This window comes from Saccopteryx bilineata, chromosome 10 (assembly GCF_036850765.1).
Source record: "Saccopteryx bilineata isolate mSacBil1 chromosome 10, mSacBil1_pri_phased_curated, whole genome shotgun sequence".
In the NCBI taxonomy this organism is placed as follows: Eukaryota; Metazoa; Chordata; class Mammalia; order Chiroptera; family Emballonuridae; genus Saccopteryx; species Saccopteryx bilineata.
The window spans coordinates 39,698,728-39,723,975 of record NC_089499.1 but is presented as its reverse complement, the minus strand read 5'-3'; the positions used below and the strand labels follow the sequence as shown (position 1 = coordinate 39,723,975).

The 25,248-nt window shown below is 38.0% G+C and overlaps 1 protein-coding gene across 7 annotated transcripts in view; it reads right to left on the bottom strand.

Annotated features, from left to right (window-relative positions):
* The window catches only part of PPP2R3A (protein phosphatase 2 regulatory subunit B''alpha), a 239,225-nt gene that overhangs the window by 92,079 nt on the left and 121,898 nt on the right, over positions 1–25,248 (bottom strand). For all 7 annotated transcript variants that reach the window (XM_066244971.1, XM_066244967.1, XM_066244966.1 and 4 more), the window contains 3 exons: positions 18,621–18,695; positions 7,084–7,170; positions 2,039–2,195 (listed from right to left, as the gene is read on the bottom strand). In XM_066244971.1, the coding sequence (XP_066101068.1) occupies positions 2,039–2,195; positions 7,084–7,170; positions 18,621–18,695 (319 nt within the window). The remainder of the gene's footprint in view (positions 1–2,038; positions 2,196–7,083; positions 7,171–18,620; positions 18,696–25,248) is intronic.

The window sequence follows — 25,248 nt, the reverse complement described above, 5'->3', positions numbered from 1 at the left end:
TGTCTCTGTCTCTCTCTCTCTCAAACACACACACACACACACACACACACACACACACACACACACACACACACACACTCCTCTAGACTTGTTGAGTCCTGTTTTGGGGGGTTAATAATCTGAACCAGACCAAAAAAACAAAAAGGGCTGTATAGGAAAGGCAAGGATACTTAACCCACTGGTAATCAGAAAGTGCAAAGCTAGTAAAGCTGACCTGATGTGCATCTCCATCTTTACACTATTTTGGTGACAGGAAAGTTATGAGTACTCAAAGAAGGGAGGATGCAGTACTAAAATGCTTATCAAATATGTACATTTGAGTATTTTCCTCTTCATGGAATCTGAGGTAGAACTCTGTTTTTTAAATATGAAAATTCTATGAAACTTGACATTATATAGAATGAACCTCTTCTTAAGGTGTACACAGATATCGTGGTCCCTCCTCTATCATGGGGGTTAGGTTCAGAACCCCCTGCGATAGGCGAAAATCTGCGAAGTAGCAACCTTATATTTATTTTATTTGTATATAAAGGCTTTATAAACCCTCCCCACACTCTTATAAACCTTTCCCACACTGTTACTAACCTTTCCCACACTCTTATAAACACTTACTATGTGTTTTCTGTACGTGTCTTTGTCTACTCATCTGCTGTATGCTACATATTTTATTTCGATTTAATATTCTTTTAATATGTTTTAATTAATATTTTATATTTTCTTATAGTTTTTAATTTTTTAGGCTAGAAAATGCTTATTTTACTGCAAAAATAATTAAAATAAATATATAAAAATACCTATATACCACAAAATTCCGTGATATAGAGAAAAATTCATGATATAAAATTAGATATATACAATTTAAAAATTCACAATACAGGGCCCTGGCCAGTTGGCTCAGTGGTAGAGCGTCGGCCTGGCGTGCAGGAGTCCCGGGTTCGATTCCTGGCCAGGGAACACAGGAGAAACGCCCATCTACTTCTCCACCCCTCCCCCTCTCCTTCCTCTCTGTCTCTCTCTTCCCCTCCCGCAGCCAGGACTCCATTGGAGCAAAGTTGGCCCGGGCGCTGAGGATGGCTCTGTGGCCTCTACCTCAGGTGCTAGAATGGCTCTGACTGTGGCAGAGTGACGCCCCAAGATGGGCATAGCATCGCCCCTTGGTGGGCATGCCGGGTGGATCCCGGTTGGGCACATGCGGGAGTCTGTCTGCCTCCCCGTTTCCAACTTTGAAAAAATACAAAAAAAAAAAAAATCACAATACAGTGAGACTGCAAAAAGTGAACCACGACATGGTGAGGGATGACTGTATGCCAAAGAGCAGGAGCAAAATTCAATGCATTTATTTAAGATTTGTACTCTGCAACATCTAAAAGGCTAAAGACTGATTTAAAAAAAATCAACAGTGTCTTCTCAGGGACAATCTTATGAAAGAAGAATGAATCAATCTTGGTTAAAAATATTAAATCCGTAGGGAGGTTCTAAGTTTATCACTGGTAAAAATAAAGCAAAAATGGTATGTCATAGATAATGTTTTGTTTTCTAACAAAAGAAATAATACAAAATTCATCTTAAAAAAAACAAAAACACTTTTCTGGAACTAAATTCCAAAAAGCAAGGTTTTGTAAGAGTCCTTGAAAACATTAGCATGTTAGAAACATTATTTTCATCCATGGCTGTGTATAAATACTATAAAGTAAGAAATTTATAAAGGTGTATACATATTCTCTTTCAAATAAACTTGATCTAGATATGGATCTTATTCAGTTCATAATCAGAAAATAAACACTTCATAGATTTCTCCAACTCATCAAAACTAAGACTAAGAGCTTACTTACCTTCAAACCCCTCCTCTTACACCTGACTTCTAAAGAAAAAACGTAGTATTTCCACACACTCCCACTTAAAAACTCTTGGACCTTTAAAGAGGACCTGATGAGGTACAGCATCTAAGAAATGGGAATTTCTCTTTTTGAGTGGGGACAATTTATATAACTCTTGCCTTCTTCAAAACAGTTAAGTCTTAACATCTATAGAAACTTACCCTGGTCATTATATCGAGATAGATCCGCCTGGCTGATGTAGAGGTCATGATCACTATCTAGTTCCCAGAATTTACAATAAATAACATAAAAATGTTCATAAGAAAAGTAGTCTGTTATTTGGTTTATATCTTCTTCTTCTTCCAAAAGGGCTAGAGTCTGAAATGGTATGAATAAAGAAAATTTATTTTAAAGTTATGAAAACTCAGCTTTGGTGATTATACAGAATCTAGTAAATTTTTATTTTAAATTGAATTAAACATTTTAAGTCTTGGTATTAAACCAAGAACTTTAATAGGAAACCTCATCCTCCTGATCATTTTATAAGCATTTATAAGCTCTGTAATATGCTTCACAAAGGGTTAGATATTGTGGAGGATTTAAAAGCAAGAAAAGAGAAGGACCATCACCAAGGGGACCACAGCCTATCAGAGGTTCCCAGATTAGCAAGTGCAGAACAATTAGACAACAGGCTTAGTTACATGGCCATATACTGACATTGCTTTTAACTTTTCAAGATTATCCAGAGTGACCATCTATTCTATTATGAAGAGTGGGCAACCACATATAGAGGGCTTGGTTTTGTAATGCAATTAAGTTTACCATAAAGGTGACTTATACATACAATTATGATGATGTGTGGTGGCCTAGCATAAACCTGGGTGGTGGGTAAAGCTTTGGGGACCAGAGCTGGAAGTTTCCCCTGACACACTGTGCACCCCTGGGGAAAACTCCAGAAACAATGATTTTGAAACCAGAATTCTTAAAACTAGTCAATGATCATAAACGTGGAGAGATAAAGATGATACTTTGAGACATAAAAGATTAAAAAAGGAAAAGAAACCATAAGAAAACTTAGGAAATAGAAAAAACAAAACAAAATGACATTATCAGATATAGGAACAATCATAATAAAGATAAATGAGTTAAATCTCCCTACTAAAAGATTTTCAGATTGAGTATAAAAGCTAGCCCCCCAAACAAATCTAGATTTATGTTGTCCAGAAGAGATATCTAAAATAAAATTTAAAAGGAAGGTCAAAAAAATAAAAAAGGAAAACTCATACTAATATAAGAAAACACATGTCAATATTATGGAAAATAAAATTAAATTCAAAGTAAAAAATGTTAAGGGACAAAGGTAAACATTTCATAATGTAAATACAACTTTGATAAAAATATTTTCTAAAATGTAAATACTGGGAAACAAAAATACTTTGTCAAATTGAAAACAACAGAAATTATTATTATTACTATTATTTTTGTGTGACAGACAGAGAGAGAGTCAGAGAGAGGGACAGACAGGCAGGAAGGGAGAGAGAGGAGAAGCATCAATTCTTCGTTATGGCTCCTTTAGTTGTTCAGTGACTGCTTTCTCATATGTGCTTTGACAGGGTGGGGGGCTACAGCAGAGTGAGTGACCCCTTGCTCAAGCCAGTGACCTTGGGCTCAAGCCAGCAACCTTGGATTAAAAGCCAGTGACCTTTGGGCTCAAGCCAGAGACCATAGGGTCATGTCTATCATCCCACGTTCTATCTAGCAAATCTGCGCTCAAGCTGGTGAGCCTGCACTCAAACTGGATGAGACCGTGCTCAAGCCAGTGACCTCAAGATTTCAAACCTGGGTGTTCTGTGTCCCAGTCTGATGTTCTATCCATTGTGCCACCGCCTGGTCAGGTCATAAATTATTATTATTAAATTTTTTTTCATTGGTTTGAGAGAGTGACATAGAGAGGGGAAGGGAGAGACAGAGAGAGAGAAAGAGAGAGCGAGAGAGAGAGAGAGAGAGAGAGGCATCAACTCGTTCCGCTTAGTTGTTCTATTTAGTTGTACACTTGTTGATTACTTCTCATATTGCCCTGACTGGGGAACTGGGGATCAAACCCATGGTCTCGATGTGACAGGACAATGCTTTATCTATTGAGCCACCCAGAAAAGGCAAAAGTAACATCAGTTACTAAATTACGTGAATTCTACTCAATGTAAGATAATGCATCCAGTACAAATTATGAAGCCTACACAGAAATAAAGGAAGACTATGATGTAAAATTGTGATGTAATTAGAAGGTGCAGTGCTAGTGAAGCTGACCTGATGTCATCTCCATCTCTACGCTCTTTTGGTGACAGGAAGGTTATGAGTACTCGAAGAAGGGAGGATGCAGTACTAAAATGCTTATCAAATATGTACATTTGAATACTTTCCTCTTCATGCCTGGTAAGTGTAAAGTACACAATACAAGACTGTACATGCTAAGAACTATGTAAAATCCTTAACTCTAAATATGCATATGAATGAGACTAGTACACATACAGAAATGATATTAGTTGTATTATGGTAATAAAATATAATTACTCTTGTTTTCCAAATTTGCTTGTAATGTTTTAGTTTATAAAATGCTTTTTAATGTGTATAAAGCAGATTATGTACAAGAAGGAGTTTTCATTTTCATAAAATGAAAAAGAGCAATACCTTCTGCTGTTGGTGAGTATGTAAGTGTAAGTATGAACGAGTACAGGCTTTTAGGAGGGAAGTTGGCAGGATCTATCAAACTGAAAATGTTCATTGGTCCAGGACTTTCCCTCCAGTAGTCTATTCTAAAGAAATTCTTACTCATATAACACAAGAGGAAAGTACAGAGATGTTCACTGCATCACTGTATAAGGAAAATACATCATCAATAGAGGAATATGTAATTAATTACAGTTGGCATAGCTATGCCATAGATTAAGCAGTAGTTAAAAGAATGATATGCCCTGGCCGGTTGGCTCAGTGGTAGAGCGTCGGCCTGGCGTGCAGGAGTCCCGGGTTCAATTCCTGGCCAGGGAACACAGGAGAAGTGCCCATCTGCTTCTCCACTCCACCCCTCTCCTTCCTCTCTGTCTCTCTCTTCCCCTCCTGCAGCCAAGGCTCCATTGGAGCAAAGTTGGCCCGGGTGCTAAGGATGGCTCCATGGCCTCTGCCTCAGGTGCTAGAATGGCTCTGGTTGCAACAGAGCGATGCCCCAGATGGGCAGAGCATCGCCCCCTGCTGGGCGTGCTGAGTGGGTCCCGGTCGGGCGCATGTGGGAGTCTGTCTGACTGCCTCCCCGTTTCCAACTTCAGAAAAATACAAAAAAAAAAAAAAAATATATATATATATAAATTTATTTAATGGGAATTAAAAGAATGTTAAGATACATTGTTAAGTAAAAAAGAAGTTAACAGAATAAGTATGACCACATATATTAAATAAACTAAAAAAAGCAGCCATAAAAAACAGAACTGCTATATATACTCCACGTATGTCTGTGTGTGAATAGTGACTTCAGATATTATTCCAGATATGTTTATATTATCAGAATGTTTTGTGAGCATATATTTATATACTAAGAGGAAGGCTAAGGAGAGGGGTAGGGAATAAAACAGAAGGGAAAGTCATGTTCTAGGAAGCATAACACTTGAATTCTATTTCCAATTCAGCCACTTACTTGCTGTTTGATCTTATCTAGGTCATTCAATCATATTTGGGCCTTAAATTTTATCATAATTAAAAAATTATGGATTATAATAATGATTGAGAAACTACAAACTCTAATGCGCTTCAGAAATGAGAGGTAAGGCCTCTTTGATGGAATCATTGCCATCTCAACCTATCCCATGCTACCTTCTGAGAGCCCAGGGATGTACCAGGCGTTCTGTAAATATTAATAATAACTGTGATGATTACTGTTCATTTTAGAATACAAACAGTTTGTATATTTACTATGGGCTGCTAATTTTGCCAAGTCTTCATTATTTTGTCCCAAGTAAAGATAGGAAAAAGTAAAGAATAAATAAGGTTAGCCGGACCAGGCGGTGGCGCAGTGGACAGAGTCTTGGACTGGGATGCGGAGGACCCAGGTTCAAGACCCCGAGGTCGCCAGCTTGAGCGTGGGCTCATCTGGTTTGAGCAAAAGCTCACCAGCTTGGACCCAAGGTCGCTGGCTTGAGCAAGGGGTTACTCGGTATGGTGAAGGCCCACGGTCAAGGCACATATGAGAAAGCAATCAATGAACAACTAAGGTGTCACAAAGAAAAACTGATGATTGATGCTTCTCATCTCTCTCCGTTCCAGTCTGTCTGTCCCTATCTATCCCTCTCTCTCTGTAAAAAAAAACAAAACAGAATAAGAATAAATTAGGTTGTCTTATTAGCATAAACTTCATTTCGTATCATTCATTTCAAATAAAATATTTCATTTATTTTCAAGTGTGAACAATTCTACCTTCTTCATGTTAACAGAAGCTTGAACAATTAGCCTGAAGATTACCTTGGTAAAAGGCTCCCACTAGTGGTCAAACTTTCCCATAAAATAAATAAAATGATTGAATGAAATGTACTCTTTTTTAAAAATAAATTATTTATAAAATTAAATTTAATGGGTTGACATTGATCAATAAGGGTACATAGGTTTCAGGTAAACATTTCTATAGAAAAATGTACTCTTTCTTAAAAGGAATTTTTAGTACTTCTTTTCCAGCAGGAGCTGGATAAAGAGTCATTCTGAAAGGATCAAGTTGAAATTCTTCTATTTCTTTTGCAAAGCCCTTCCACCCTGGCCCCTGACCCCTCAGGCCTCATACTGGTCACTGTCTCTGCGGAGCCTTTGGCCATGAAGAGGCTCTGCAGTTCCTGAACAGGATGCTGTCCTGCTTTCGGGCCTTTGCTTATGCTGCTTCCTTTATCTGGAATCCCCCTTTTTCCTAACGTTTTATATTAGTAAACTCCTGATATTTCTGAGGTGCCAGTCCTTCTGTGAAGGCTTCTTTGCATAATTATTATACATTTCTGCGGAACTTTTCAAGTCAGATATGGCTATGAACTTTCTTTTTCGCTCCATTGTTGCATGCACTGATGTAAAAATTCCTGGTTGTTCATCTCACCCCCAACACATCCCAAATATCTGATAATTGCTTAATGAATGAAAGTAGTGACAGAGCACTGCATATAATAAGCATTCAAATATTTGTTAAATGAAGTAAAAATATTATTTAAATCACTCCTTATATATGAATTCCAACGAGGCATACTTGCAAAAAGTTGCTTTTTCTTAATTCTGTTGAAGTAATTTTTCCACTCCAAGATCTGTTCACTGTGTAGAATATTCTCTGAATAACCTGGTTCCAAAGGAAAACAAAACCAAATAAAAACATTAAAGATATCAGTTACTTTGACAAAGGCCATTGCATCTTATGAACATACTTTGAGTCAGTTAAGTTTTGGCTTTCTATGTCGTGTCATTTCTAGTAAAAATTAACACTCTTTAAAAAATCTACAGCCATATAGTTTGCATCTGCCCCTATGAGTCCAGGAATAAAAAACAATCTCTGCTCACAAGTCTGCATTCCCAGCTGCCTACTTTATGTTCACCTTTCATCTTACACAGCAATACCAGAGTCAAGTAGTGCTTACTGGGCTGGCTGTTTTGGAAAGGTAAATAAGGTGAAAAAATACATGCAGGTTTGCTTAACAATGAATGGGTCAGAAGAATGGCTGCCAATGTGAGAGAATCATTATTCTGTTGATTATAGCCTTATTCATTGGAGTCCTAAAGACTTACAGCCTTGCAGAGTCTCTCTAGAAACACAAATACAGCTGCAATAATTTCCTTTCCAAGTCCTTATTCGGACATTAACAATTCTGTTGCTGGCTAGTGTTTTACTGATTTTAACAGATGTGAAACTTTGGAGAAGACATTGGACAAGGTGGGAGGGAGGGGATGGGTATCAAATGTGTCTGAGATTGAGGAAGTGTGTGCTGTGGTGTAGGGGCGAATCAGAAAAGAAACACAAAGCTGCAATACTAGAGGTAGGGGGCCATAGTGCATTCTCAATTTTACCTGGGGTTACTCCTACCCAGTAACTTCCCTTTGGCCTATTAGTTTTTTTTTCTCCAAAAGGAAGCAGTGATGAGAACAATTTAAGTAGCTTTTTGGGTTGCTTTGGTTTTGATTTTAATTGTCTAATAATATAGAAATCCTGTATCCTTGATTCCTCAAAAAATTGAAAATCGAACTGCCTTTTGACCCAGCTATCCCACTTTTAGGAATATACCCCAAGAACACCATAGAACTTTTCCAGAAGGAGAAATGCACCCCCATGTTTATGGCAGCATTGTTCACAATAGCGAAGATCTGGAAACAGCCAAGTGTCCATCAGAGGACGAGTGGATTAAAAAGCTTTGGTACATATATACTATGGAATACTACTCAGCCATACGAAATGATGACATCGGATCATTTACAATAACATGGATGGACCTTGATAACATTATACGGAGTGACATAAGTAAATCAGAAAAAACTAAGAACTATATGATTCCATACATAGATGGGACATAAAAATGAGACTCAGAGACATGAACAAGAATGTGATGGTATGGGAGGGGGCTGTGGGGGAGGGGGCGAGGAAGGAGAGAGAGTAGGTGGGGGGAGGGGAGGGGCACAAAGAAAACCAGATAGAAGGTGACGGAAGGCAATTTGACTTTGGGTGGGGGGTATGCAGTATAATCAAATGTCAAAATAATCTGGAGAAGTTTTCTCTCAACATATGTACCCTAATTTATCAATGTCACTGCATTAAATTTAATAATAATAAAAAAAGAACAACAAAAAAAGAAATTCTGTATCCTTGTTGGTTTTATCATGGAAGAGGTTAGATCCCTTTTAAAAGTTATTTTAGTGCAGAAAGAACAAAAAAGGGAAGACATTTGGAAATCTATTAAAAAAGTAGACCTAATGAGCGACTAGGCTACCATTCTGCTTCTGGATTCTTTAGCAGAGTGATTCTCAAACAAAAGAAAAAACTAGCCTCAAGATGAAGGTCCAGACTTCTACCCAGCATTCCTCACCCCACCCCTTCTATCAGTGCTAACTCCTTCTGACCCGTCAGAATCTAGCTCAGTTGCCAACTCCATAGGAAGATCCGGAACAGGCACTGGGGTGGAGCTCTGACTTCTGTGCTCCTGTCTCCTTCAGTTATCCTGTGGTTATATTCTAAATACGAGTGCACCTGACCATCATCACCTTCAAACTCTAAGGAACTTGGTTTTTCTTGGCTTGCATGCCAGTGCCTGACATGGTGCTCTGTGTATATTATCTGGTCAGTAATTGCCTGATAATTTTTTTTTTTATTTGAAAGAGAGAGTGAGAGAGAGAGAGGGACAGGAAAGAAGAGAGAGGGTGAGAAGCATCAACTTATAGTTGCTTTCACTTTAGTTGTGCACTGACTGCTTTTCATATGTGCCTTGACCAGGGCCAAGCCAGTGCCCCCTTGCTCAAGACAGTGACCTTGGGCTTTTCATGCCAGTGGCCTTTAGGCTCATGCTGGAGAGCTTTGACGTCGTGTGGACAATTCACTACTCAAGCCAGCAACCCCGTGCTGATGACCTAGTACTCAGAGCCAGAGACCTTAGGGCTTCACACTGGTGTCCTCAGTGTTCCAGGTTGATGCTTTATCCACTGCACCTCCAACAGTCAGGCTAGTTTTTTCAAAAATTGAGTTAATTGACTACATTATATCAGTTTCTATATATTATGAAATAATCACCACAATCAATCTCCTTAACATCTCTCATCATACATGGTTACAGAATTTTTCCGCACTGTGATGAGAAATTTTAAGATTTACTCTCTTAGCAACTTTCAAATATGCGATATGGTATTATTAACTGTTGTCACTATGCTGTATATCACATCCCCAGATCTTATTTTATAACTAGAGTTTGTACCTTTTGACTCCCTTCACTTATTTCTCCCTGCCTGTGGTAACCACCAATCTGTCTTTGTATCTATGAGTTTGGTGTGTGTGTGTGTTTTTTTAAAATTCCACATATAAGTGAGATAATATAGTATTTATCCTCTGAATTATTTTACTTAGCACAATGCCTTCAAGGTTGTCAACATTGTCATAAATTAAAATAATTCATTCTTTTTTATGGTTGAATAATATTCCATTGTATAGTTTTGTTCATCCATTCATCTGTTGATAGATACTTAAATTGTTTACATATCTTGGTTATTGTAAATAATGCTGCAATTATCATGGGATGCATATATCCTTTTGAGTTAGTGTTTGCATTTTCATCAGATAACTACCCAGAAGTGGAATTGCTGGATTGCATGGTGGTTTATTTTAATGTTTTGAGGAACCTTTATATAGTTTTCCATAGTGGTTGCACCAATTGATATTCCCATCAATAGTCCACATTGCCACTTATTATTTTTTTTTCTTTCTTTTTTTGTATTTTTCTGAAGCTGGAAACAGGGAGAGACAGTCAGACAGACTCCCGCATGCACCCGACCGGGATCCACCCGGCACGCCCACCAGGGGGTGATGCTCTGCCCCTCCGGGGCATCGCTCTGTTGCGACCAGAGCCACTCTAGCGCCTGGGGCAGAGGCCAAGGAGCCATCCCCAGCGCCCGGGCCATCTTTGCTCCAATGGAGCCTTGGCTGCGGGAGGGGAAGAGAGAGACAGAGAAGAAGGAGAGGAGGAGGGGTGGAGAAGCAGATGGGCGCTTCTCCTGTGTGCCCTGGCCGGGAATCGAACCCGGGACCTCTGCATGCCAGGCTGATGCTCTACCACTGAGCCAGCCGGCCAGGGCCTGCCACTTATTATTTCTTGTCTTTTTGATAACAGCCAGGTGTGAGGTGATATCTCACTGTAGTTTTGATTTGCATTTCCCTGATGACCAGTGATGCTGAATATCTTTTGATGAACCTGTTGGCCATCTGTATGTCTTCTTTGGAAAAGTGCTTGATAAATAAATGAGATTTGAAAGCTATGCAACAAAGATTTTTGTGTTACATCTGTGATAGAAACATATGGGTTGGTTTCATAACTAGTTGAATAAATCTATTCAGAGTTTTGAATAGCAGATGGATGCCAATTCTAGAAAGGTCTCTAATTAGTATTTCACGTAGCAGTATTATTGTCTATGATTTATAGATAGATTGATATAAAATGTGCAGAAAACAAAATAAGGGTAAATGTATTCTTAATAATTTAATTTAATATATAATATGTGTAAATAATTTATTTAATGGAATAACATTTTTATTTAAATATTTCATTAAATAGTAATTATTGTGAAAGATACTACTAATGTAGTAAACGTTTACTCTTAAGGAAAAATAAGACTAGACTCATTAGTCAACATAGCCAAATATCAACAGTACGACTGAAATTTCTTTTGAGAGCCAAATTTTTAAAACTATATAGGTAGGTACATTGTTATTAACTTAATTAGGGTACTCCTAAACTGATCTTTGCTAAAAATGTCCTGAATCTGATTGAGCCGCATCTGGCTCATGAGCCATGGTTTGCCGACCACTGGTAGAGCATAGATATGACCAAGATCTATCTCAGGGGTCCCCAAACTTTTTACACAGGGGGCCAGTTCACTATCCCTCAGACTGTTGGAGGGCCAGACTATAAAAAAAACTATGAACAAATCCCTATGCACACTGCACAGATCTTATTTTAAAGTAAAAAAACAAAACGGGAACAAATACAATATTTAAAATAAAGAACAAGTAAATTTAAATCAACAAACTGACCAGTATTTCAATGGGAACTATGCTCCTCTCACTGACCACCAATGAAAGAGGTGCCCCTTCCAGAAGTGCAGCAGGGGCCGGATAAATGGTCTCAGGGGGCCTCATGTGGCCCGTGGGCCGTAGTTTGGGGACCCCTGATCTATCTGAATGGCTATCAGATGGAAGAAGCTGACTTTTCTGTTTTGTAGCAAAGAGCAGAAGTAGAAGCAGTGGATAGAAATGCCCTTATACTGAAGTGAGGTTTCTTCTCACCATAATTATTTAGGCAGAAGTTGTCAGGATTCCTGCATTAGGTGAAATGAGACTATCTGTGTCTAATTTCCCAACTGTCCCCAATCACTCTCACTCTGACTGAGGTGTTTCAGGTAGAGAATGTCTTTTTTTTTTTTTTTTTTTTCAAGACAGAGAGAGAGTCAGAGAGAGGAATAGATAGATAGGGACAGACAGGAACAGAGAGATGAGAAGCATCAATCATTAGTTTTTCGTTGCACATTGCGACACCTTAGTTGTTCATTGATTGCTTTCTCATATGTGCCTTGACTGTGGGCCTTCAGCAGACCGAGTAATCCCTTGCTCAAGCCAGTGACCTTGGGTTCAAGCTGGTGAGCTTTGCTCAAACCAGATGAGCCAGCGCTCAAGCTGGCGACCTTGGGGTCTCGAACCTGGGTCCTCCGCATCCCAGTCCAATGCTCTATCCACTGCGCCACTGCCTGGTCAGGCAAGAGGATGTGTCTTAATTAACTCTGTATTAGCACTAGCTTGGCAGAAGTTCATATAAAAAAGCTGGAGGACTTTTAACAAAGATTAAAAAATATGTATGAAAATAAATGTTAATATCATGTACCACAGTTCTATGTCCTCTCTCTCAAGTTAAAGCCAATTTTGATACATATTATTATACCAAATTTTCCTCTGTTGAATATTTTTAGATTTTTGTGCTTATTTCTTGATTTTGAATATAAATTCATCTTAAAGTCTGTTTCCTGTCTCTATAAATTTTATATTTATATACTCCACAAATATTTTATATTACTTATATAAGTACTGTGTTACACTTAAAAATTACAAATTTTTAATCTATATTTTTGCTTTTTATTCTTTTCTTGTTCAATTTTTGTTTGACAGAATGTTTAAAATTTGCAAATGTTTAGACTGTTAAACATTTCTTCTTTTAGCCTCTTTTTATCTACTTACCTAATACTATAAAAAATGTATCTATATTCCATTTTTTCATTGCCTAAATCTCCTTATTTAGTGCCCCCCTTCACTAGCACATTGACTGGTTTCCACGTTACTGATTCAGCATTTTAGCTTACCGAGGTATGAGCACCATCTAGTGGTTAGAGCCTGTAGCTGCTGGCTCTACATTACATTTTTCCTTCTGTAATACCACTTTAGGACAATAAAAAAGAAATGACCTACATTAAAAAAATATGGAACAAAAATTTAATAATAATAATAATAATTGTTTACTGTCAGTGAAAGGAATGAAATTTGACACTTTTTCACTATATTATCTCTAGTCAATTTGATAGACAATTTGAATCATAAGTCAGTTTCCTTTCTTTTTCTTTATTCCTATTGAAATGGAGACCTCTAATTCACAACTATAGGTCACCAGAAATGGAAATAGGTATTAGGTGAATCTGTCTGATAGTTTCTGAGGGGTGGCCGACACAAATGAGAGACTGCTCACTGGAGGTGACTTAAAAGCAGATGAGTATACTCATGCTGGACGTCGGGCTCTTCTACTTGGCAGGGAGTGGTGAAAGGGTTCCTGATCCACCGTGGTTAATATGGCTCTGAAAAGTATTTCTTCCTGGTCTTCTGCAGAATTTTGACTTTAAAAAACATCTAATAAAAATCAGTTCTTTATCTATCAAGAGGAAAAATTCTTTTTTTTAAATACAGAGACAGAGAGAGAGTCAGAGAGAGGAATAGATAGGGACAGACAGACAGGAATGAAGAGAGATGAGAAGCATCAATCATCAGTTTTTCATTGCAACACCTTAGTTGTTAATTGATTGCTTTCTCATATGTGCCTTGACTGTGGGCCTTCAGCAGACCGAGTAACCCCTTGCTCAAGCCAGCGACCTCGGGTTCAAGCTGGTGAGCTTTGCTCAAACCAGTGAGCCTGTGCTCAAGCTGGCGACCTTGGGGTCTCGAACCTGGGTCCTCTGCATCCCAGTCCGATGCTCTATCTGCTGTGCCACCGCCTGGTCAGGCAAGAGAAAGAAATTCTTTTTTTTTTTTTTTTTTTATGGATTTTTTTTTTTTTTTTTTAATTTTATTTATTCATTTTAGAGAGGAGAGGGAGAGACAGAGAGAGAGGGGGGGGGTAGGAGCTGGAAGAATCAACTCCCATATGTGCCTTGACCAGGCAAGCCCAGGGTTTTGAACAGGCGACCTCAGCATTTCCAGGTCAAGGCTTTATCCACTGCGCCACCACAGGTCAGGCAGAAAGAAATTCTTAAGGGGAAAGAGTTAAGCTGTTAGTGATGAGCAGCTTCCACCACAGTTTAGTCATCTCAGGAAATATTGGTGCCTTGTCCTCAACAGTTAAAATCCTGGCATTTCAGCCAGACATGATGGATTCAGGTCAGTCAAGACACTGAACACATCAGTAAGACACCATCTGGAAAGGCCACAGAAATATCTTTTTATTGTCAGCACCAATGTTATAAAGAAGTATTTTCAATCTCAACACTTATTTTAAAAACTCATGTGAGCACCTCTTTCCTCAAAAGTCAGCACATGCCAGTTAGGATAAGTGGAGACTTATTCACTGGTAATTCCTTAGCATGGCATGCAAAACTGCAAACTCAAGGGCTATAATTTGTTAGTATTTCCAACTTTCATTTTCACTCAATATCAAAGTGGGTTTTTTTTTCCATTGCCATCTCTTCTCTAGAAATAAAGGAGAATAGGAGTGACACCAGGTGCAACCTCTTATTTGGGTAATAATGTCATTTGCTTGTATGCATAGTTGATGTTCTGTCTTTCAGCCTAAAAACAGTTACAAAACAGTTAAACAAGCAAAAACTCTTTTTCTATAGCATAGGTTTTCAGTGATAAATATAAAAAGTTGCCCAACTTTTCTTCATCATGTATGTGCCACATATAAACTAATGTTTGAATCATACTCTTGTCAGCAGTTTCTTCCAACAATAAAGTCAAATAACTGAATAACTCTAGTTTGCAAACAAAATATACAGGGTGGGACAAAAGTAGGTTTACAGTTATAAGTATGTGAAAGTTTATTCTTGTATTATTTATTAATTATTGTATTATTTTCCATACGAACAACTGTAAACCTATTTTTGTCCCACCCTGTATTAACTGTTCTACACTGTGTGCCATTGAGATTATATAACATTCAATAGGGTCCTTTTGCCTTTTCTGAGATACTTGTCATTAACTCTGAGGCTGGTCCTTGTAAACACATTAGAAGTAGTGTGATCTCATCTGTCTTTGCCATGAGCAGGGTAGAGAATTATGCCTCTCTAATTTGGCCAACTTTTATGCCTTTAGTAACAAAATTAATTAATTTCACATCAGAAAGCATATGTTGTATTTGTACTAGAAAAACTCACTGTATTCTAAAATAATGTAAAAGTTTAAATGACTTCATGCCATTGACTAACTTTTTATTTTATTTTTATTAAGTGAGAGGCGGGGAGGCAGGGAGGAGGAGAAGACAGACTCCTACATGTGCTCTGACCAGGACCCACCCAACAAGTCCCCTACAGGGCAATGCTCTGCCCATCTGGGGCCACTGCTCCTTTCCTCAGCAACTGAGCTATTTCAGTACCTGAGATGAGGCCATGGAGCCATGCTCACTGCCTGGGGCCAAAATTCTCGAACCCGGCTGCAGGAGGGTAGGAGGGAGAGAGAGAGACAGAAGGGGGAGGAGTGGAGAAGCAGATGATTGCTCCTGTGTGCCCTGACCGGAAATCAAAGCCAAGACTTCCACATGCTGGGCTGACTTTCTACTGCTGAGCAACTGGCCAGAGCCTGCTGTGATACTTTTTATTTGCACTTTTGTGGATGGTAGCATGAGATGATCGTGACAGCAGACGCACATATCTCAGTACATACAGATGTACATTCTATTTTCTCAATTGGATCTTGCTTAATATTTATGATGCTATTTGAGTTGCTTTGTTATCATTGTTTCCTCATAAGTACTTAATACTTTGACTACTTCTGAATAATGAATTCATTTTTATGAATTGGGATAAAGTAGCATAAAACTAACAATGAAGTATACATTTTATTTTTTTGTGACAGAGAGAGACAGAGAGGACAGATAGGGACAGACAGGCAGGAAGGGAGAGAGATGAGAAGCATCAATTCTTTGTTGCAGCTCCTTAGTTGTTCATTGATTGCTTTCTCATATGTGCCTTGACTGGGGGGCTACAGCATAGCGAGTGACCCCTTGCTCAAGCCAGCGACCTTGGGCTCAAGCCAGCAACCTTGGGGTTTCAAATCTAGGTCCTCCGCATCCCAGTCCAATGCTCTATCCACTGTGCCACCACCTCATCAGGCTGAAGTATAAAATTTAAAAACATAAATAATATACAAATGCCATGAAAACATTCTGCAGAGAAAATTAATTTCAGCCAATTAATTAGCCAATGTAGTTCTTTTTTTTTAAACAATGCAATAAAATTTCTCAGTAATACATGAATAAAATTGTTTCATGGTTTTTTACCTTGAAGTTATAAAAATTCCTTGGAACCACTTGCTAGATGACCACAGATCATCAAACTTAAATACCAAATTAAAAAGTGTAGAGAAACAAAATTTACCTCTATTTTATAATTCTGTTAACATCTTTTCTAAGAATAAATTTCAATTAAAGGTCCTCTATACATTTTCTAAAGTGGTAGAAAGTTGAGCTAGATTATCTCAAAGATCTTATCTAACTCTTAAGATTCTAAATTATGCTATTAATATACCCCAAGTTTACAGAACTGTCAACAATTAGAACCCAATAATTCCCTTTGAGACTGGAGCCAGAGTTAATGTGTAGAATCCTTATGCATGAATGATTTCACTTATTCGCTCAATAAATAGTATTTACTATGCATCTACTATGTGCTAGGCACTATTCTCCATATTGGAGATACAGCAGTGAAAATATAAAGAAGTCCCTGGTCTCATGCAGTTTACTTACAGAGAAAAAGATGAACAATAAACAAATAAAAATTTAAATATCAGATGATCTAAGAGCTAAGAAGGAAAATAAAGCAGAACAAAGGAAGAGAGAGTATAGGAGGAGGGTGCACAGGGAGAAGGAAGGTGAAGAGGCAGAAGGGAATCAGGAAGGCCTCACTAATAAAGAAACATCTGAGCACATATCTGCATGAAGTGAGAGAGCGGGCTATGTGTAAATCTGTAGGAAGAGCATTCTGGGCAGAGCAAAGAATAAGAACGAAGCACCTGAGGCCGAAGTTGGGTTTGGTATGTTCCAGAAACAGGGAGGAGGCCACTGTGGCTGAAGCATAGTGAGCAAGGGTCAGGTGGTAGGAGAGAAGATCAGAAGATGGTGTGTGAGGAGGGTACTATGGAGCATCTGGGCAAGGACTCTGGCTTTTACTGTGAGTGAGATGGGAAACCACTGGAGGGTTTGAGCACAGGAATGACATGACCTGACATATTGTCAGAGGGTAACTGCTTTGTGGAGACTAGACTATAGGGCATTGAGGGTGTAAGCAGGGAGGCCAAGTAGAAGTAATCCAAGTAGGAAAGAAGGGTGACACTGGGCCCAGGTGATTGTGGTGGAGGAAATTTAGTACAGTTAAGGTTAACAGGCTAAAATAACTTCTGAGACAGTCTTAGATGACAATGACACCTCCTGGCTTAAAGTCTCAAAAGTTTTGTGACAGATGAAAACCAATGTAAAAGCAAAGAATGAATTTTCTATAGGAGAAAAGAAACCAGCAGTTTTATGTAACCCAACAAATTCATGGCCAACAAAAAATACCCTAAGAATGAGAAGACTGCCCTCTTTACTGGGGGACCTGAGCCAGAGGCCAGAGCCATCTAACTTGAGTGTGGCTGTGAATGTGAGGTGTGCGCGGACTCATCTCTGGGAGCTAGGGCTGAGGAAGCCTGACATGGCTGCTGGGTGCTCCCACTCATAAGTCATCCCCTGCCCAGCACTGATGAAATAAGGCAGTACAAGAGAAACGGAATGAGAGCCCCTCATGAATAGATTGTGATTGTGTTATTTTAATTCTTACCTGATTTGTTTTCTGATTACATGTAAGCTATTTCTTTTTTTTTTTTACAGAGACAGAGAGTCAGAGAGAGGGATAGATAGGGACAGACAGGAACAGAGAGAGATGAGAAGCATCAATCATTAGTTTTTCGTTGCACATCGCGACACCTTAGTTGTTCATTGATTGCTTTCTCATATGTGCTTTGACTGTGGGGCTACAGCAGACTGAGTAACCCCTTGCTCGAGCCAGCGACCTTGGGTCCAAGCTGGTGAGCTTTGCTCAAACCAGATGAGCCCACGCTCAAGCTAGTGACCTCGGGGTCTCAAACCTGGGTCCTCCGCATCCCAGTCCGACACTCTATCCACTGCACCACCACCTGGTCAGGCAAGCTATTTCTTAATACCAAGTCCATGTCTAACTTTGGGGTACTACAGACACATCTTTTTCTGGGAGAGACTTGACAATTCTTTTCGGTATTACATGCAAGTGCTAAAGATCACTAGGTATCAACATTCATGACATAGCAAAAGGAATACCTCTTAAGACTGAACAGAATGAATATATTACTTAATTCTGTATACAAGAAACCCCATAAACACTAATTATATATTAGGAAGGGAAATAGATATAAATAATTAATTTCAATTTACTGTACCTTTCTTCCACTTAAAATAATCACTATAGCCCATGTACCTTTTGCATTAAAATCTGAAAGCCTGGAAACTAAACAGCGATAAAAGGAGACTTACAGAGGTTTATTAAGACAAAAGAGGACCAGCTTACCGTGGTGATGTAGCGGGAGTGGAATTCTGGAGCATCTTTAAGGAACGTGAGGCCAGGGTGCGTATCCACCACATCCTGAAGAAAACAAACCAAAACTAAAACATACAAAAAACTCCACTAAAATACTTACAGAATTTTGTCCTTCCTATAGAATATGCTGCCAGTTGAGCAAACTTGCTATTTTAGAATATTGAGCAATGCACTTAAAATTTAATTAATACTTTATTAAATTTAAATTGTATCATAAGCATACTTATGTGTGCTTTTTAATTATTTCAATAAAAAGTTAAAATTTTAATTTAGCTATATTTGGTGATTGCTGATTCAACTATTTTAGGTATGTACTGTAATTCTAACACACCAAGAAAGTCAGGGAAATTCATCCCACAGATCATGGTAGGGATTGCAGAAAGGATATAGACACAAGCTAACTGGAGTAATTCTTTCTTAACCTAAAGGCACAAGATTTTTTTTTTTTTTTTTTTTTTTTTAGCGAGAGAGTGAGTGGGAGAGAAAGGGCCAGACAGCAGACAGGGCCAGACAGACAGGAAGGGAGAGAGATGAGAAGCATCAACTCATAGTTGCAGCACCTTAGTTGTTCATTGATTGCTTTCTCATACATGCCTTGACTGGGGAGCTGCAGATGAGTCAGTGACCCCTTGCTCAAGCCAGCAACCTTGGACTTCAACCCTGCGACCTTTGGGCTCAAGCCAGCGAGCATGGAGTCATGTCCTTGATCCCACACTCAAGCCAGTGACCTCACACTAAACCTAGAGAGCCCTCATTCAAACCAGATGAGCCTGTGCTCAAGCCAGCAACCTTAGAGTTTTGAATTTGGGTCCTCAGTGTCTTAGGCCAACACTCTATCCATTGTGTCACCGCCTGGTCAGCTAAAAACTGTATGATTTCACATAGGTGGGATATAAAACTGAGACTCATGGACATAGATAAAAGTACAGCAGTTACTAGGGGGAGGGAGTTCAAGGGAAGAAATATTGGGGGAAGGGTGTAAAGAGGGACAAATATAAGGTGAAAGAAAATGATTTGAATTTGGGTGATGGATATGCAATATAATTGACTATTCAAATGATGTAGTGATGTTTATCTGAAATCTATGTACACTTGTTGATCAATGTCACCTATTAAATTTAATCTTCTAAAAAAAAAGTCTTGTAGCCAAGTAGGTTGAAATCTATGTTAAGTTGTGTAAGCCAGCTAATGTCTATCAAAATAATTGTGTGGAGAAATGTTTTCAATTTAGAATTTTATTTACTTTATTTATTTATTTTAAAGATTTTACTTATTTATTTTAAGGAGGGGGGGGTGACAAGAAGTAGTTGCTTTATTCTAGCTGTTCATTTGTTGCTTATCATATGTGCCTTGTCCTGGCAAGCCCAGGGTTCCAAACCTGTGACCTCAGTGTTCCAGGTTGGCGCTCTATCCTCTGCACCACCACAGGCTAGGCTAGAATTTTATTTTCTTTAAAATCTGATAATCTTGTTCTCATGGATGACTGTTAGAATATTAAAACCTTGAAATACTGCTATTTTCCAATTATATTTTCAAAGCACTTTGAATAAGCCTAGAGAACCTATTAGAGATAATTACTGTCAACTTAATAACCAAAGGCAATAGCAATACCAACAGAGAAATAATTTATTAATTGGTAAGTCTTCAGTGGACAGATATCAGTTATACCTTTTTTCTTTGTTTCTTCAGATCAGTTAGCTATACATACCTAATAACACAATCTAAAATCAATGTACTTTACTACTTTTTAAAAATATTTTATTTGGAGATAATTTTAGGCTTATAGAAGAGTTGCAAAAATATTACAGAGAAATTTCCTATGGCCTTTTCCCAGCTTCCCATAATGTTAACAACTTACAAGCCATAGTACAAAGATCAAAACTAGAAAATGAACACATCTGATACAATACAGACCTTATTCAAATTTAACCTGCTTTCCCCTAATGTCTTTTTCTGTCCCAGAATCCTACACTGCATTTAGTTTTTGTGTCTCACATGTCTCTCCCAATCTGTGACAGTTCCTCAGTCTTTCCATGTATTTAATGATTTTGACACTTTAAATGAGCTCTGATCAGTTATTCTGTAGAATGTGTCTCCATGTGGTTTTGTCTGCTCTCTCATGATTAGATTGAAGTGATACTTTTAGCAGGTATACCAGAGAAGTGATGCTGTGTCCTGTTCAGTCATACAAGGAGTATGTAATGTTGATATGTCTTATACTTGTGGTGTTCACTTTGAACACACTTGAAGTGATGTCTTCCGGGCTTGCCACCAGAAAGTTATTATTTCCCCTTAATAACTGGTAAGTATCATGGGGTAGGTTGCTTGAGACTACGAAGTCATTTCTCTGCAAACTTTTGCCCCTTGTTTTAGCAGCCATTGGTGGAACTTGACTGTGACATTTCTTTTGTGTTGGTTATCTAGTAGTGATTCTGTATTTCTCATTTCTTTGACATTTGTTAACTGGAATTCTTTGGAAAGAAAGAGCTCTCCCCTCTCTCCCATGTACTTACTTATTTGTTCAATTTATATCAGTAAATATTCATGGGTATTTATTTTATTTTATGAATTATAATCCAATACTATCATTTATTTTGTTGCTCAAATTGACAATAGCTTTAGCCATTGGGAACTCTTATCAGGCTGGCTCCTATGTCCTCTGGACATGTCCCATCCTTTTGTGAGCACTTCCATATTTTCTGGTATTCCAAGATGGTTCAGGGTCATCGTATTTTCTTTGTTCCAGGCCTGGAATCAATTTTTTCTCCAAGTAGCCCTGGTTCTTTTTATTGTAGAATGGTATTTAGAAACCAAATCTGGGGGGGGCCAGGTGTGCTCATTACTACTAGGGTGTCATTGCTCCTGGGCTTTCTTAGCAAGCAGAGCCAGGAATATATGTATCTATACAAGCTATGCACACAGACATACTTATTTTTTCAGTATCTATCTATATATCTATCTATATAATATATTAAAACTACGCAATCATGCAGACACTCTGATTCCAATCCAATATCACAATTTCATTTTAGTCTTTCCCATTTCCTTTAAAACTTACAGAATTGCCACCCCATATGCCACTGTGAAACAAATTTACCAGCTAGAGTACAGTATTTACAGTATTTATGTACAGTTCACTTTGTCTTTAGTTTTACAGTATCCAGTTAAAATACTGTTTTTCAAGGTTACATAGGTTACCTTGTAACCTTTCCTTCCTTTATTCTCTTTAATGTGGTTATGTCATTCATTTATAATACAGTTCAGTCCACTTGTTACTGTGTACATTCTATTTTTTATCTGTTTCCACAGGTCCTGGTTGATTTTAATCCTCTATTTCTTGGAGGAAAAGTATGCAAAATATTAATATGGTCTTAAGAATCAAAGCTAATGTAGAATTGACATCTTAACAATATCAAGTCTTCTTCCCACCCATAAAGACACATCTCTCCATTTATATAAATTTTCTTTGTGCCTGCAATATTTGCTATTTCCAGTGTACAGTTCATACACATCTTTTGTCAGATTCATCTCTAAGTATGAAATATTTTGGGGTAATATTATAAACAGTATTTAAAAATTTTCAATTTCCAATTGTTTGCTGCTAGTATAGTCAGAAAATTGATTTCTGTATCTTAATCATGTATCTCTAATCTTGCTAAACTCACTTTTTAAATACATCTTTAGAAAAATTTTGGTATGTTTTGTTTTCATTTCATTCAGTTCAAAATACTTCCAATTTTCTTGATTTCTTCTCTAACCTATGGGTTGCTTAGAAGCCATTATTTAGTTCTCAAATATCTGAGAATTTTTTACAGATGTTAATATTTCTATTTAATTCTATTATGGTCAGAGAACATACTTATGAGATGAATATTTAAAATTTATTGAGATTTGTTCTACAGCCCAGAATATGGTCTATCTTGGTAAATATTCTGTGTACATGTTAAGAGAATGTTTATTCTGTTGTGGCTGGGTGAAGTGTAATATAAATGTTAATCAGACTAGGTTGGCTGATAGTGTTGTTCCAGCATTCTATATCCTTACTGATTTTCTACTTGTTCTATTCACTTTTGAGAGCAGCACATGGAAATCTACAACTATAATTGTGGATTTATCTGCACCGTTCTGTCAGATTTTGCTTCATGCATTTTGAAGGTCTCTTACTAGATTCATAAACATTTAGAATTGTTATAGCCTGAATTGATCCTTGTATTATTCCCTAGCAATAATGTTTGCTATAAAAACTACTTTGATATTAATACGGCCACCTCAGCCACCCTATTCCCCTTCTCTCTCTCTTTCTTTCACAGTACAGAGGCCTTTTGTTCTTACACTTATGCCATGAATTCATGGGGAATGGGCTCCAGCAGCTCAGGCTCCTTTCCACTGATCTCACAAAATGTGCTTTTCTGTATGGAGCAGGCTGGTGCTTCAGTTGAACCCAAGTACACTTCCCTTTGGCTTCCTTTTTTTTCTGATCATTTCCCTTCACACTCTTTGAGTGCTTAATATGCTCAGTATGTACATCAATTCTTTTGGCAAGAATCTTGCTCTTAACTTGTTTACAACAATGCGTACCACATGCTGGGTGACACTGTAGACTCTTCCAGTTTTGCCATGGTAACATCTGTGGGATACCTTTTTTTTAAACAATGTCCATTCCCTTGATGTCAATAATATCATCTTTCTTGTAGATTCACAAGTATGTGGCCAAAGGAACAATTCTGTTTTCTAAAAGGCCTAGAGAACAGAGAGCTGGAGCCTCTCCTTTTTCCCTTCATCTTAGTCATTTTGGTGAATTACTGGAAGATGGCAATTCAGGCTGAAAGGCCTAGCATTTTCTTTTCTTTCTGTGGCAAAAACCACAACATAAAATTCATCCTCCTAGCAATTCCAAGTGTACAGTACAATAATGTCAACCACTTGCACGCTATTGTGCAAAAGATCTCCAATCCTGCATGACTGAAACTCTGTATCCACAAAACAACAACTCCCCACCTCACTCTCCCAACAGTCCCTGACGACCACCACTCTTCTATCTTTGTGAGTGTGACTACTTTGGATACCTCATATAAGTGTAATCACACAGTATTTACTTTTTTATGACTGGCCTATTTCACTTCGCATAAAGTTACTGAGGGTTGTCCATGTTGTTGCGTGTAACAGAATTTCTTTCTAGGCTAAATAATATTACATTGCATGTATATACCACATTTCCTTTAGCCATTCATCCACTGACGGACATTTTAATTTGCTTTCACCTCTTAGTTATTGTGAATAATGCTGCAATAAACATGGTAATGTGAACATCTCTTTGAGGTTGTTTCAATTCTTTTGGGTTATACACCCAGAAGTGGCATTGCTAATGTTTCTATTTTTAATTTATTGAGGAACATTCCATACTATTTTCCATAGTGGCTGTACCATTTCACATTACCATAAACAGTGCACAAGTATCCCAGTTTCTCTACATCCTCATAAACAGTTGCTTTCTGTTTAAAAACCAAACAAAAAACTCCCACCATAATGAGTGTGAGGTGGTATCTCCTTATGGGTTTGATTTGCATTCCCCTACTTGTTTTGTGATATCGAACACCTTTGCATATGCTTGTTAGACATTTTATCTTCTTCGGAGAAGTGCCCATTCATATTCAAGTCATTTGCCTGTTTTAAAATCAGGTTGTTTATTGCTGTTGTTATTAAATCATAAGAGTTCTTTATATACTCCAGATATTAATACCTTATCAGATACATTTTTTTTATTCTATAGACTGCATTTCACTGTGTTGACTGCTTCCTTTGCTATGCAGTTTTAAAGTTTAATATAGTCCCATTTGTTTTTGTTGCTTGTGCTTCTTGTACCATGTTCATGAAATCACTGCCAAATCCAGTGTCATAAAGCTCTTCCCCTATGTATTCTCTAGGATTTTATAATTTCAGGTTTCATTTTAGGTCTTTAATCCATTTTGTTACTTTTTGTATACAGTATGAGTCTTATTTCTTTTTTTTAATTGACTTTAATTTATTGTGTTTACATAGATTCTAGTGTTGCCCCGAATGCATGCCCCTTCCCCCATATTGCCCTCAACATCTCCCTTGCCCCTCCCCATAGCACCTTCCCCCTTCCCTTCAGCTTTATCCCATCCTATCATCCCCTTTCCCTCTGGTCCCTTTGATCTCTCCTCTGTCTCAATTCCGTTCCTCAGTTCACATTGTTCACTGGATTCCTCAAACGAGTGAAGTCATATGATGTTTTTCTTTCTCTGCCTGGCTTATTTCACTTAACATAATAGTTTCCATGTCCATCCACGTTGTCGCAAAAGGTAAGATTTCCTTCTTTTTCATGGTCCCATAGTATTCTATTGTATATATGTACCACTGCTTTTTAATCCACTCGTTCACTGACGGACACTTGCGCTGTTTCCAGATCTTCGCTATTGTGAACAATACTGCCATAAACATGGGAGTACATTTCTCCTTTTGAAACAGTGATAGTGTTCTTGGGGTATATTGCTAAAAGTGGGATAGCTGGGTCAAAAGGCAGTTCAATTTTTAATTTTTTAAGGAATCTCCATACTGTTTTCCACAGTGGCTACAC